General features: G+C 44.4%; 1 protein-coding gene across 1 annotated transcript in view; it reads left to right on the top strand.

Moving 5' to 3' along the window:
• trim36 (tripartite motif containing 36) overlaps window positions 1-15,318 on the top strand; it is a 129,398-nt gene that overhangs the window by 28,303 nt on the left and 85,777 nt on the right. Inside the window, exon 3 of the mRNA XM_068029859.1 lies at window positions 10,836-11,161. Within this exon, the coding sequence (XP_067885960.1) occupies window positions 10,836-11,161 (326 nt within the window). The remainder of the gene's footprint in view (window positions 1-10,835; window positions 11,162-15,318) is intronic.

Raw genomic sequence — 15,318 nt, 5'->3', positions numbered from 1 at the left:
GCAGAGGTGTGTAAAAATAGTAATAAGGGTAATTATGTTAGGTGATTTCAACATTCCCAACATTAATTGGGATAGTCATCGTGTTAAGGGCTTAGATGGAGTGGAGTTCTTAAAATGTAGACAGGAGAACTTGTTAGCTCAATATGTAGAGGATCCAACAAGGGAGGGTGCAGTGCTGGACCTAATTCTGGGGAACGAAGCCAGACAGGTGGTTGATGTGTTGGTGGGGGAGCATTTTGGTGATAGCGACCACAACATGGTACAATTTAAGCTTGTTATGGAGGAAGAAATAGACAAGTTGCAAAAAAAGGTTTTGGATTGGGGGAGAGCGAATTTTAATAAAATAAGGAAGGATCTGGCCAAGGTAGACTGGAAAGAGTTACTTGTCAGGAAATCTACAGAAGAGCAGTGGGGGGCATTCAAAAAGGAAATGGGGAGGGTACAGGCCCAACATGTTCTCTCTAGGGTAATAGGGAGGAGCAACAAGCCCAGAGAACCATGGATGACCAGAAACATTCAGGGTATGATGAGGAGGAAAAGAGAGGCTTTTAGCAAATTCAAGGAGAGCAAATCAACGGAAGCATTAGTGGAGTGCAGAAAGTGTAGGATGAAGCTTAAGAAAGCAATTCGGAGAGCAAAGAGGGGCTATGAGAAAGCTCTGGCTGGTAAAAGTAGGGAAAATCCCAAGATATTCTATAAGTATATCAATGGGAAGAGGATAACCAGGGAAAGAGTAGGACCCATTAGGGACCAAGGGGAAAATCTGTGGGTGGAGCCAGAGGACATTGGTAGGGTTTTGAATGAATACTTCACATCTGTCTTCACCCAAGAGAATGAGGATGTAGATATGGAACTCAGAGAGAGAGACTGTAAGGTTCTTGAGCAATTTGTCATAGGGAGTGACAAGGTATTGGAGGTTCTGGCAGGCTTAAAAGTCGACAAATCTCCAGGTCCGGACGATTTGTGTCCCAGGATGCTGTGGGAGGCGAGGGTGGAGATTGCAGGGGCTCTGACCCAAATTTTTAATTCCTTTCTGGCCACGGGGGAGGTGCCAGAGGACTGGAGAACAGCTAATGTGGTCCCACTATTTAAGAAAGGCTGTAGAGATAAGCTAGGGAACTACAGACCAGTGAGTCACGTCAGTGGTAGGGAAACTATTGGAGAAAATTCTGAAGGAGAGAATCTATCTCCACATGGAGAGGCAAAATTTGATTAGGAATAGTCAGCATGGCTTTGTCAGAGGGAGGTCATGCTGAACAAGTTTGATTGAATATTTTGAGCATGTGACCAGGTGTGTAGATGAGGGTAGTGCAGTTGATGTAGTTTACATAGATTTCAGCAAAGACTTTGACAAGGTCCCACATGGGAGACTTATCAAGAAAGCAAATGCACATGGATACAGGGTAACTTGATAAGGTGGATTCAAAATTGACTTAGCTGTAGGAGACAGAGAGTGATGACAAACAGCTGTTTTAGTGACTGGAAGCCAGTGTCCAGTGGCGTACCACAGGGATCTGTGCTGGGTCCCCTATTGTTAGTCATCTATGTCGTTTATATAAATGACAATGTGGGGGGTAGGATCAGTAAGTTCGCGGATGACACAAAAATTGGCCGAGTGGTTAACAGTGAGGTTGAGTGTCTTAGGTTACAAGAAGCTATAGACGGGATGGTCAAATGGGCAGAAAAGTGGCAGATGGAATTTAATGCTGAAAAGTGTGAGGTGCTACACTTTGGAAGGAGTAATGTGACACGGAAGTATTCAATGAATGGCCTGACACTAGGAAGTTCTGAGGAACAAAGGGACCTTGGCGTGTTTGTCCATAGATCTCTGAAGGCAGAAGGGCAGGTTAATAGAGTGGTAAAAAAGGCATATGGGACACTTGCCTTTATCAATCGATAGCAGGGAGGTCATGTTGGAGTTGTATAGAACTTTGGTAAGGTCACAGCTGGAGTACTGTGTGCAATTCTGGTTGCCACATTATAGGAAGGATGTGATTGCACTGGAGGGCGTGCAGAGGTGATTCACCAGGATGTTGCCTGGGATGGAACATTTAAGCTATGAAGAGAGGTTGGATAGGCTCGGGTTGTTTTCGCTGGAGCAGAGAAGACTGAAGGGTAACCTGATCGAGGTGTACAAGATTATGAGGGGCGTGGACAGGGTGGATAGGGAGCAGCTGTGCCCCTTAGTTGAAGGGTCAGTTACAAAGGGACACAAGTTTAAGGTGAGGGGCAGGAGTTCTAAGGGGGATTTGAGGAAGAACTTTTTTACCCAGAGGGTGGTGATGGTCTGGAATGCTCTGCCTGGGAGGGTGGTAGAGGCAGGTTGCCTCACATCCTTTAAAAAGTACCTGGATGAGCACTTGGCACATCATAACATTCAAGGCTATGGGCCAAGTGCTGGCAAATGGGATTAGGTAGACAGGTCAGGTGTCATTAATGCATCGGTGCAGACTCGATGGACCGAAGGACCTCTTCTGCACTGTATTATTCTGTGATTCTGTGAGGTGCCCCCACGATATTATGCGCGGGTGCTCATTTAAATAGACGGGGCGGAGTGGCCGTCCGCGACCACCGCGTCCCCAGCAACGGCGTCCGGCGCCACTGTGCCATTTTTAAAGGGCTTTCAGCCCTTACAATTCATTTCAATGTATTAAGAAATAATAAAGATGTGGAGGCTCTTCCCCAACCCCCCCAATGGTCATTTCATTGCCCGAAATGACCAACAATTGGCTTTTTCAAATACTCGAACTTCCCTCCAACCTTCAACCTTTTGCCCTTCAACCTCTTCCCACATCCCCACATCCAATCAAAATTGTTTTCCCCGTTTCTCCATCTCTCCCGCCCTGAAAATGTTATCCCTTCCTCCCTCCCCACCAGGTTCTCGCCTCGGAACTCCATATGGAGTTCGGGCAATGAACTCCGTATGGAGTTCTGCAGGCGTGCAGAGTACAAATGGCAGCCGTAAAATTGGCGTGGGACGTCCGCCTCCTGCAGGTAAGTTTATTTGCATCTCTTTAGTATTAATTTGCATATACTCCCCACAGAATTTTACTGGCCCCCGCGCCACGACCTGCAATGTTGGGGGTCGGTAAAATTCAGACTCAATACAACACAAGCAAGTTCAGCTCATCTATGATTAGTTTTACTAATTCAATGTGTTTTATTTTTAGTAGTTTACAGTGATCTGCTGAAGTGGATTCAATGTTTTTTGAAGGTGTGGGTGGGGAGGGTTCTACCAACCCTGTTAATGTGACATGAGGTAGTTACTCAGCAGCAGTCATGCTTAAAACTAAGGTGAGCATCTGTTAAGTTCGTAGTCAGCGATCTTTAACAATTTCAGGCATGTCTAATTAGGGTCTCTTACTCACCACTGAGTGCAAATGTTCTCTTTGCCTGAGGTACTGTAACTGACATTAATACGATCAACATATTTGCAGCGAAACACTTCCTAGTGCTTTTCTAGATACTTGGGAATCAAATGGCAGTGATATATTTTTCATGAAATAAAGTGGATTAGTGATTCGAATAAATTAGAGCACCAACTTGTCAGAACAGGCCAGTTTGAGGCAATTGAAATAGTGGCTGTAAAAGATGGTGGCCCGCACACATGCGTTTTACTCAGTGGAGCCGCCGTGATATTATACGCGGTGGCTCATTTACATAGTCGGGGCCGACCACCCCCCGATGATGTGGAGGGGACGGGCGCTCCTGGCAAAGGCGTTCGGCACCATATGCGCAGGCGCTGGCACCATTTTTACAGGGTTTCAAGCCCTTCCATTTCATTTGAATTTTTAAAGTTATATACATGATAAAATTAAAGTAAAAAATGGAATAAAAGATCCAAGCCTTCTCCCACATCGCCCCCCCCCATGACTAAGCAATTTATTAATTTCCCTCTCCCCCCAAAATAACTTACTTTGCGATCCCGACCTTCCCCGTCCCCCGACAAGGTTTGTTAACTTTCACCTTCAACCTTTTCCCACCATCCCCTCCACCAATTGCAATAGGTTGCCCCGCTTCCCCCACCCCTGCCCTGAAAACATACATGTTCCCCCCTCCCAACCCAAGGCTGCCCTATAGAGGGGTTCCCTAGCAACACCCCCAACACCTCACATACAGTGGTGGCCTGGTTGCAAAAGACATTTTTTAACATAAGATTTTAAAAAGGCTGGAGAGGGGGGGGGCCTCCATCTTGAACCTCCCTCTCTCTTACTTACCTTCCATTACAGCCTGCTGCTCCTTTCAAGCAGGAAGGCCTCTGATTGGCCCTTCAACTTCGAGAGCCCACCCACTGCTGTCCGTAATTGGACAGGGAACCTGTCTCCAGGCCAATTAAGGGACAGCCTTTGTGAAAATCTCAATGAGTGACTGTTTTTCCCCTGGGGGCACGTTTGGGATCCAGAAACAGTTCTGTCCTTTGTTTTCTGCCCCCAGAAGGAAAATCCAGCCCCATGTCCTTTGCTCCTTTTCCACAGATGGTATATGTCATGCTACATATTAAGGCAGCTGATAGAGATATTACAGATTTAAATAGAGTGGATCATGGTTGTGTGCAGAATTTAACTCTTTTCTGCAAGTCCTACTACCTGCTAGCTCAGTGCAAAAAAACCCAAAAGTGGTGTTAACTAAATACTGACCTCCCCTAATTTAAAAAAAAATAACAGTTTATTTTTAACATTATTGAATTGTACAGTATTCCTTAACCTCAGAAAAAAATTGAACTCAGAAGCAGCCAACTTGTTGAATATTTTATTCAGTTGTAATTTTAGGTGGTTTTTGATTTTTTTTGAGGTTATTTAATAATTAGAGCCATACTTACAAAACAACAGTGACTACACCTCAAAAGTACTTAATTGGTTGTAAAGTGCTTTGGGAGGCCTGAGGTTGTGAAAGGTGCCATATAAATGCAAGTCTTTTATCTATTTCCTTGTTTTTTTAGGTGCAACATGTATTGAAGAGAAATAAACATCTAAATATTATGGGATGTTTTAAGTTCATTACCCAAGCTCCCCTCCTCCATTGGCTCAGCAGGGCATGCATCATAGTCATAGAGTCATTATGGCACAGTATTCTGAATCTTTATAAAGCTCCGATTAGGCCACAACTAGAGTATGGTGTCCTGTTCTGGTCCCCACACATTAGGAAGGATGCGAGGTGTCCTTGAGAGGGTGCAGAGGAGATTTACCAGAATGGTTCCATGGATTAGGGATTTTAGCTACAATGTTAGGTTGGAGAAGCTGGGGTTGTTCTCCTTGGAGCAAAGGAGATTAAAGGGAGATTTGATAGAGGTGTACAGGTTATGGCAGGTTTAGATAAGGTCAATTTCAACCAGTGCAATATGGAACCATACAAACCCAGAATATCTGAACTTCAACCAGCGAGATCACTGTGTTGAGCTGGCTGATTTTAGCCATTGTGTGTCCTTATTCCATGAGATATAGAAGGAAATGATGGCCAGGCTTCCTGCTCCCGATTTGCTATCCAGTGATATGCAGTGACTCCTCTTGGAAGTGCTTGTGTGTTGATGCCAAATGAGGGTAGGATTGTCCTTCCTATGATGAGTGGTTGATTATCCTATGAACGATTACTGGGATAAATTTAATGATTTAGCACTCTTGGCACAGAACTTCAGCAATGCATATCAGGAATTTGGGCTTGGATGTCTGATTCATGGCCTGCAGGGTTTTACATTCATTCAGGCCATGTCCAAATTCCTGATACCTATTCATGTCAAACTGAGTCCCACTGTCTAGGGTCACAGATGGAAAGTGGCCTTTTGGGAGAAGACCAGAACACCACCACTTGTAATCTGGAGTTACTGGCACAGTTTCACACATTCACTGTTTTCAGGATAGGTAAAGGGAGAAAATTGTTGAGAGGCTGGGGAGGGGTGGTGGTGGGGAGCTGGGGGAATAACATCAAAATAACCTTGTTGCTATTCCTGGACAAGTGTTTATTTTTACTCATTCCACAGTAAGATGTCTTCATGCGAGAAACTCCAGATTACAATACACCTCTTCTAGGGATAGGTTAACCACGGTTACTTTAATGATGGCCCAAGGCTAGATGTGCCAAATTGTATTTAGAATTGTAGTGTATAGTTTCAGGTGGTCCAATATAATGTTTTCTAAATAAACAGAAGCTTTGTTAATCTCATTAAAACCAACTTTTCTTGTCAGCTTGTACTATTGCAATGAATAGCCTAGCTTCACAGCATTATAAAATGCCTCTTGCATGAAGTGCAATATAAGATTCAACATCCATAATGGTAGTGGCAATAGAAGCACTAACTGTAAAAATTAGATGAGAAAGTTTCAAAAGTTAAAACCACTCACAACCAATCTTTATTTTCTATGTATTGGAACCTTGATCCAGGAGTTCCCTTTTTTAGCTACATTCCCGAAATATCTAAATGACTGTATTCCCAATCTACTCAATCTCTCCTCATAAGCCAACCTCCTCAACTCCGGAATCAACCTAGCGAACCTTCTCTGCACCCCCTCCAGCGCAAGTACATCCTTTCTCAAGTAAGGAGACCAAAACTGCACACAGTACTCCAGGTGCGGCCTCACCAGTACCTTATACAGCTGCAACATAACCTCTCTGCTTTTAAACTCAATCCCTTTAGCAATGAAGGACAAAATTCCATTTGCCTTCCTAATTACCTGCTGTACCTGCAGACCAACCTTCTGCGATTCATGCACAAGGACACCCAGGTCCCTCTGCATAGCAGCATGCTGCAACTTTTTACCATTCAAGTAATAATCCTTTTTACTGTTACTCCTACCGAAATGAATGACTTCACATTTATTAATTTTTAGATTAGAGATACAGCACTGAAACAGGCCCTTCGGCCCACCGAGTCTGTGCCGAACATCAACCACCCATTTATACTAATCCTACACTAATCCCATATTCCTACCAAACATCCCCACCTGTCCCTGTATTTCCCTACCACCTACCTATACTCGTGACAATTTATAATGGCCAATTTACCTATCAACCTGCAAGTCTTTGGGCTTGTGGGAGGAAACCGGAGCACCCGGAGGAAACCCACGCAGACACAGGGAGAACTTGCAAACTCCACATCGACAGTACCCGGAATGGAACCCGGGTCCCTGGAGCTGTGAGGCTGCGGTGCTAACCACTGCGCCATTGTGCCGCCATAAAAAAAAAATTTTTTTTTTTTTTTTTATAACATCCCCACCGGTCCCTATATATTTCCCTACCACCTACCTATACTAGGGGCAATTTGTAATGGCCAATTAACCTACCAACCTGCAAGTGTTTGGCATGTGGGAGGAAACCGGAGCACCCGGAGGAAACCCACGCAGACACAGGGAGAACTTGCAAACTCCGCACAGGCAGTACCCAGAATCGAACCCGGGTCCCTGGAGCTGTGAGGCTGCAGTGCTAACCACTGCGCCACTGTGCCGCCCAAATATTGTATTCTATCTGCCAGACCTTTGCCCACTCACTCAATGTATCTATGTTCCTCTGCAAAGTTTCACAGTCATCTACACACTTTGCTCTGCCACTCATCTTAGTGTCATCTGCAAACTTTGACACCCTACACGTGGTCCCCAACTCCAAATCATCTATATAAATTGTAAATAATTGCGGTCCCAACACCGATCCCTGAGGCACACCGCTAGCGACTGACTGCCAGCCGGAATAGCACTCATTTATCCCCACTCTCTGCTTCCTGTTACTCAACCAATCCTCTATCCATGCTAATACTTTACCCCTAACGCCATGCATCCTTATCTTATGCAGCAGCCTCTTGTGCGGCACCTTGTCAAAGGCCTTTTGGAAATCTAGGTACACCACATCCACTGGGTCCCCATTGTCCACCTTGTTCGTAATATCTTCATAGAATTCCAAAAGATTTGTCAAGCATGACCTGCCCTTCATGAACCCATGCTGCGTCTGCCCAACGGGACAATTTCTATCGAGATGCCCTGCTATTTCTTCCTTGATAATAGACTCAAGCATCTTCCCCACTACAGAGGTTAAGCTATAATTCTATAATTCCCCATCTTTTGTCTACCTCCCTTTTTAAACAGTGGCGTCACATCTGCTGTTTTCCAATCTGCTGGGACTACCCCAGAGTCCAGCGAATTTTGGAAAATTACCGCCAGCGCACCTGCTATTTCTCACGCCATCTCTTTTAGTACCCTGGGATGCATTCCATCAGGGCCAGGAGACTTATCAATCCTTAGCTCCATTAGCTTGTCCAACACTACCTCTTCCGTAATAATAATTGTTTCCAGGTCCTCACCTACGTTCGTCTCTTTGTCAATTACTGGCATGTTATTAGTGTCCTCCACTGTGAAGACCGATACAAAATACCTGTTCAATGCCTCGGCCATTTCATCATATCCCATAACTAAATTCCCCTTCTCATCCTCTAAAGGACCAACGTTTACTTTAGCCACTCTTTTTCGTTTTATATATTTATAGAAACTTTTGCTATCTGTCTTTATATTCTGTGCTAGTTTTTTCTCATGTTCTATCTTACTTTTCTTTATAGCTCTTTTTGTGGCTTTCTGTTGACCTTTAAAGTTTTCCCAATCTTCTAGTTTCATGCTGTTTTTGGCCCCTTTGTATGCCTTCTCTTTCAATTTGACAGCCTCCCTTATTTCCTTAGACACCCATGGCAGATTACCCCTTTTCTTCCAGTCCTTCCTTTTCACTGGAATATACTTTTGCTGAGCACTTTGAAAAATTGCTTTGAAAGTCCTCCACTGCTCGCCAACTGTCCCACCATAAAATCTTTGTTTCCAGTCTACTTTAGCCAAGTCCTCCCTCATTCTATTGTAGTCCCCCTTGTTCAAGCGCAGGACCCTGGTATTGGATTTTATCTTCACACTCTCCATCTGTATTCTAAATTCAACCATACTGTGATCACTCCTTCCAAGAGGATCCCTAACTATGAGGTCATTAATTATTCCTGTCTCATTACACAGGACTAGATCTAGGATAGCTTGCTCCCTCGTCGGTTCCATTACATACTGTTCAAGAAAACTATCACGGATACACTCAACGAACTCCTCCTCAAGGCTACTCTGACTGAGCTGGTTTGACCAATCTACATGTAGATTAAAATCCCCCATGATAATTGCCGTACCATTTTTACAGGCATTAGTTATTTCTTTGTTTATTGCCCGCCCCAATGTGATGTTATTATTTGGTGGCCTATAGACTACGCCTATCAGTGACCTTTTCTTCTTAGAGTTTCTAATTTCCACCCAAATGGATTCAACCTCATTCTCCATAGAACCTATATCATCTCTCAGCACCGCCCTGATGTCGTCCTTGAATATCAGAGCTACACCACTTCCCTTACCTTCCTGTCTGTCCTTCCGAATAGTCTGGTACCCCTGGATATTTAACTCCCAGTCGTAACCAACCTGTAACCATGTCTCCGTAATGGCTACCAAATCATATTCATTCGTGATGATTTGTGCCATTAACTCATCAACCTTGTTACGAATGCTATGAGCATTCAGGTAAAGTGCCTTTATGCTAGCTTTCTTACCCTCATGATTTCCAACATCTCTAATAATAACTCCTGAGTTAACCTTCCTTTCTGCTTCTTTCATAGTCTGCCTTGAACTTAAACCCTCCTGCACACATGTTAACCTGCTGCTTACCTTTTTATTTATCATCATACTCCCTGTCGTTTTCCCTTTCCCTTCCCCCCGACTCACTAGTTTAAAGTCCTAGAGACCACCCTATTTATCCTTTTCGCTAGAACACTGGTTCCAGATCGGTTCAGGTGGAGACCGTCCCATCAGTACAGATCCCCCCGGTTCCAAAACTGATGCCAATGCCCCATGAAATGGAACTCCTCTTTCCCACACCACTCCCTTAGCCACGTGTTTACTTCCCTAATTTTCTTATCCCTAAGCCAATTTGCACGTGGCTCGGGCAGTAATCCGGAGATTATGACCCTCGAGGACCTGTTCCTTAATTTCGTTCCTAGTGCTTTATAATCCCTAAACAGGTCCTCCATCCTAGCCTTGCCTATGTTGTTAGTCCCAACGTGGACCACAACAACTGGATCCTCCCCCTCCCGCTCCAATATCCTTTCAAGCTGGTCAGAGATATGAGATCCTATACTTTATAAATAGAGGCATAGAGTACAAAAGCCAAGAATTTATGCTAAATCTATAGTGTGGTGCCCAGCTGGAGTATTGTGTCCATTTCTGGGCACTACACTTTAAGAAGAACAAAAAGGCTTTGGAGAGGGTGCAAAAGAGATTTACTGGAATGGTTCCAGGGATGATGCATTACAGTTATATGGATAGATTGGAGAAGCTGGGGTTGTTCTTCTTAAAATAGAGAAGGATAAGCAGAACTTCGTTGGAAGTGTTTAAAATCATGACGTGTTTAGGTGGAGTAAGTAAAGAGAAACAGTTTCCAGCGATTGAAGGGTTGTTAACCAGAGGGCACGGATTTAAAGTGATTGGCAAACGAACCAGAGGTGACATGAGGAAAAACTTTTTTACGCATTGAGTGGTTAGGATGAAGTGGTGGATACAAATTCAATACAAGTCTTCAAAAGAGGTTGTCTAAATACTTGAAGGAGAAAAATTGCAGGGATATGGGAAGGAACAGATAGTGGATTGCTCTTCAGAAGAGCCAGTGCAGACTACGTGGGCTGAATGGCCTCCTTCTGTGCTGTACTATTCTATGATTTTAATCTATATAATTTTACTACTCTGTCAATTTTTTTTCTTGTCTGCCTTCCGTTGCTTGTCCTTTCTTTGTACTTTCCCGTTATTCTTTCTTGTATTGGTTGACTAAAAAAGGATCTGCTGCCCATCCAGGCTGGAAACGAACCATCCACAGTCAAGGAGTCACCACCTTCCCTTGTCCTAGCTGCAAACGTGACATTGATCTTGGAGAACGTGGCATTAGTGGTCTGTTCCGAAACTTCACCTTGGAAACGATTGTAGAAAGATACAGACAAGCTGCTAGAGCAGCTGTGGCAATCATGTGCAATCTCTGCAAGCCCCCACCCCAGGAGGCCACAAAGAGCTGCATGGACTGCAAGGCGAGCTACTGCAATGAGTGTTTTAAACTTCATCATCCTTGGGGGACTCCAAAGGCCCAGCATGAGTATGGAGGACCAACAACCAACTTCCGACCTAAGGTACAGAGTTTCTCTTATCGCCATTTTTATAAAACATATTCCAGATCGGCATTTCCAGAAATGCTTTTATTTCATCAGACTTTTTCTACAAAGTGCAATATCTTGATAAAAGTATACAGGGCACTTCTCCTTTCTTTGCAAAGATATGATGTGAAGATGTAAATATATACTCCCATCAGTCATCCCTCATCAAACACACAAACAAGAATGGACCAAAGACTCTTTCATGAAGGCAGTGCTTTAGTAATAATTAATTTGATGAGAACCCTATACTACAGAGAGTTAGCAAAACCAATGGATGACATTGAATTAGTTGGACTGCAGTATCTGTTATGTCTAAAATCCAAATCATGTAGCTTTGAGTCATATATAATAATCACAATAATAATCATACACATATGACTAGTGTAGATCTAGTCACAGCATGCTATATAGACATTTTACACTTATTCATTAAAAATGGAAATATATTTTGCAAGTTTAGCTGAAGAGAGGAACCATTGAGTAGGTTGCACAGTCGAATTCATTTTCTTGTTTATTCATTCTGACTCAAACGCACAGACCAACCTTAAGGTTAGCATTTCCCTTGAGCACATTAATGTGATTTAATAGATTAAAGTAACCTAAATACTTGAAAGAAATTGGCTTCAAATATTATTATTTTTTGTTGCTATAATTTCATCACCAGGTTTTGTGAAACGAACTACCTTAAGTCTAAATTTGAATTGACAATCTAATCATTAATTTTTCCCAATCATGAGGCTGGGTTGAGTGATTCACAGTATGTCATCTCCAGCTTCCTCCTTCCTTAAAAGGATGTGATCTCTAACTAAAGTGACAGAGCCTCAGTCTGTGAATCTTACAAATATAACACAAGATATGGCACGCTTATCATGGGCTGGATTTTATCAGCCCTTTGGAGATGGTATGGGAGGTGGGTGGGCTAGTAAAATGGCAGCAGAAGGCGTCGGGAGAGGAGCCCAATGTCTTACCGCCATCACAGCATATTATCATTGGTGGGCACCTCAGCAGTGCAGCTGCCTGCTTGCTGGCCAGTTAAGCCAATTAAGTGCTCAATTAAGGGTCACCTCCTGCCCCCGATGGCGTTCTACCTGGCAGTTTTCCCAGTGGGTTCCTGGTTGGGGTCCCTTTTTTTATGGCCGCTCCATGGCCCATGGAGGGGCCCCCCCGGTGGCAATGGCCCCCTCGGGGCTATGACTGCGCCGATGGAGGGTGCCCCTCTGCGATTGCCGGGGCCTGCCTGCCTGGCCTTGGCACAATACAGAAAAAAACTTACCTTCTCTTTGAGGGTGCCTCAACAAGGAGGTGCCCTCTCCTTCTTCCTGCAGCCTCAGCAGTGGCCACCTCTATGGGTGGCACTGCAGAAGCTGCCAGGCTGCCGGCCCCCATGATTTATGGCAGCTTTAGGTTGCGGGCTGCCATCCTCAATTGGACGGTGGTCCCAGTGGTTGCTTTTTAATTTGCTTCCACTGGTAAAATGCTGCCCAGGGTCTCGCCACCTGACAGCGCGGGGTCGGGCCCTGTTTTCAGTCCCGGCAACAGGACTTCTTACCTGGTAAGAAAACTCAGCCCTAAACCTGCTGATGAATATGTGACAGAAGTTGCAGTCATTTTACTCACACTTTTATACAATAGCTGCACATCATTCCCTTAAGTTTGTGAGCATCTCTCAAGGAATAGCTGAAAATATAATAAAAACAGAAAAGAGAGGCACCAATTGAAAATATCTGATACATTTATTTTGAAACAAATTTTAGTTTTTCCTCCTCCATCTTTCTACTGTTACTCACTTCTCTTTCAGGAAGTGACACAAGCTGGGGTATGGTGCCATGGTGACAGCAATGCAACCTTTGATACCTCACCCAAGAGGATAGTTTGGATGATGTGTGTTCGCAGTATTGGAGGCCCACACATCTGAACCTGAGCAACGGGGTGCATATTTCCAACAGGGCTTTTTGGAACAGGGGTCATACTTTCTGCTGCTTACCCTTCCCTGGTGCTAATTGTAATGTTGTCACTGCCATCCCAGCTGATATCTTGTAGCTTAACAGAAATCAGGGATTAAAACAGGAATCTTCCTAGTCTGTAAAGTCATAGAGTCATAGAGTTATACAGCACAGAAAAAGGCCCTTTGGCCCATCGTGTCTGTGCTGGCCATCTTCTTCTTCTTCTTCTTTGGCCTCCTTGTCTCGAGAGACAATGGGTAAGCGCCTGGAGGTGGTCAGTGGTTTGTGAAGCAGTGCCTGGAGTGACTATAAAGGCCAATACTAGAGTGACAGACTCTTCCACAGGTGCTGCAGATAAAATTGGCTGTCGGGGCTGTTACACAGTTGGCTCTCCCCCTGCGCTTCTGTCTTTTTTCCTGCCAACTGCTAAGTCTCTTCGACTCGCCACACTTTAGCCCCGCCTTTATGGTTGCCCGCCAGCTCTGGCGATCACTGGCAACTGACTCCCACGACTTGTGATCAATGTCACAGGACTTCATGTCGTGTTTGCAGATGTCTTTAAAGCGGAGACATGGACTGCCGGTGGGTCTGATACCAGTGACGAGCTCGCTGTACAATGTGTCCTTGGAGATCCTGCCATCTTCCATGCAGCTCAGATGGCCAAGCCATCTCAAGCGCCGCTGGCTCAGTAGGGTGTATATGCTGGGGATGTTGGCCGCCTCGAGGACTTCTGTGTTGGAGATGCTGGCCATCAAGCACCTAACTATTCTAATCCCATTTTCCAGCACTTGGCCCGTAGCCTTATATGCTATGGCATTTCAAGTGCTCATCTAAATACTTCTTAAATGTTGTGAGGGGTCCTGCCTCTACCACACCCTATCTAACCCATCAGTGCTGCTCATAATTTTGTATACTTCAATCATGTCCCCCCTCAGCCTTCTCTGCTGTAAGGAAAACAACCCCAGCCTTTTCAGTCTCTCTTCATAGCTGAAATGCTCCAGCCCAGGCAACATCCTGGTGAATCTCCTCTGCACCCTCTCCAGGGCAATCACATCCTTCCTATAGTGTGGCGACCAGAACTGTACACAGTACTCCAGCTGTGGCCTAACTAGCATTTTATACAGCTGCATCATAACCTCCCTGCTGTTATATTCTATGCCTTGGCTAAAGGGAAGTATCCCAATTGCCTTCCTAACTTTATGCCTTATCTGCCTGTGCTGCTGCCTTCAGTGATCTATGGACAAGTACACCAAGATCCCTCTGACCCTCTGTATTTCCTAGGATCCTACAATCCATTGTATATTCCCTTGCCTTGTTAGTCCTCCCAAAATGCATCACCTCACACTTCTCAGGATTAAATTCCATTTGCCACTGTTCTACCCATCTTACCAGCCCATCTATATCGTCCTGTAATCTAAGGCTTTCCTCCTCACTATTTACAACACCACCAATTTTGATGTTATCTGCGAACCTACTGATCATACCTCCTATATTCACGTCTAAATCATTAAATTACACTACAAACAGCAAGGGTCCCAGCACTGATCCCTGTGGTACACCACTGGTCACAGGCTTCCAATCACAAAAACAACCCTCGAACATCACCCTTTGCCTCCTGCCACTAAGCCAATTTTGGATCCATTTTGCCAAATTGCCCTGGATCCCATGGACTCTTACCTTTTTAACCAATCTCGCATGCGGGACCTTATCAAAAGCCTTACTGAAGTCCATGTAGACTATATCAACTGCTTTACTCTCATCTACACATCTGGTCACAGCCTTGCAAAATTCAATCAAGTTAGTTAAACACGATCTCCCCCTGACAAAACCATGCTGACTATCCCTGATTAATCCCAGCCTCTCCAAGTGGAGATTAATCCTGTCCCTCAGAATTTTTTCCAATAGTTTCCCAACCACTGATGTTAGACTCACCGACCTGTAATTACCTGGCTTATCCCTGCTACCCTTCTTGAATAATGGTACCACATTCGCAGTCCTCCAATCCTCTGGTACCTCTCCTGTGACCATAGAGGATTTGAAAATTTGTGTCAGAGTCCCTGCTATCTCCTCCCTTGCCTCACATAACATACATCTCATCTGGGCCTGGGGATTTATCCACTTTTAAGCCCGCTAAAACAGCTAATACTTCCTCCCTTTCAATGCTAATATGTTCAAGTATATCACAATCCC

This window comes from Heterodontus francisci, chromosome 4 (genome assembly GCF_036365525.1).
Source record: "Heterodontus francisci isolate sHetFra1 chromosome 4, sHetFra1.hap1, whole genome shotgun sequence".
Taxonomy (NCBI): domain Eukaryota; kingdom Metazoa; phylum Chordata; class Chondrichthyes; order Heterodontiformes; family Heterodontidae; genus Heterodontus; species Heterodontus francisci.
The sequence above is the reverse complement of the archived record's forward strand: the minus strand, read 5'-3'. Positions and strand labels throughout refer to the sequence as shown.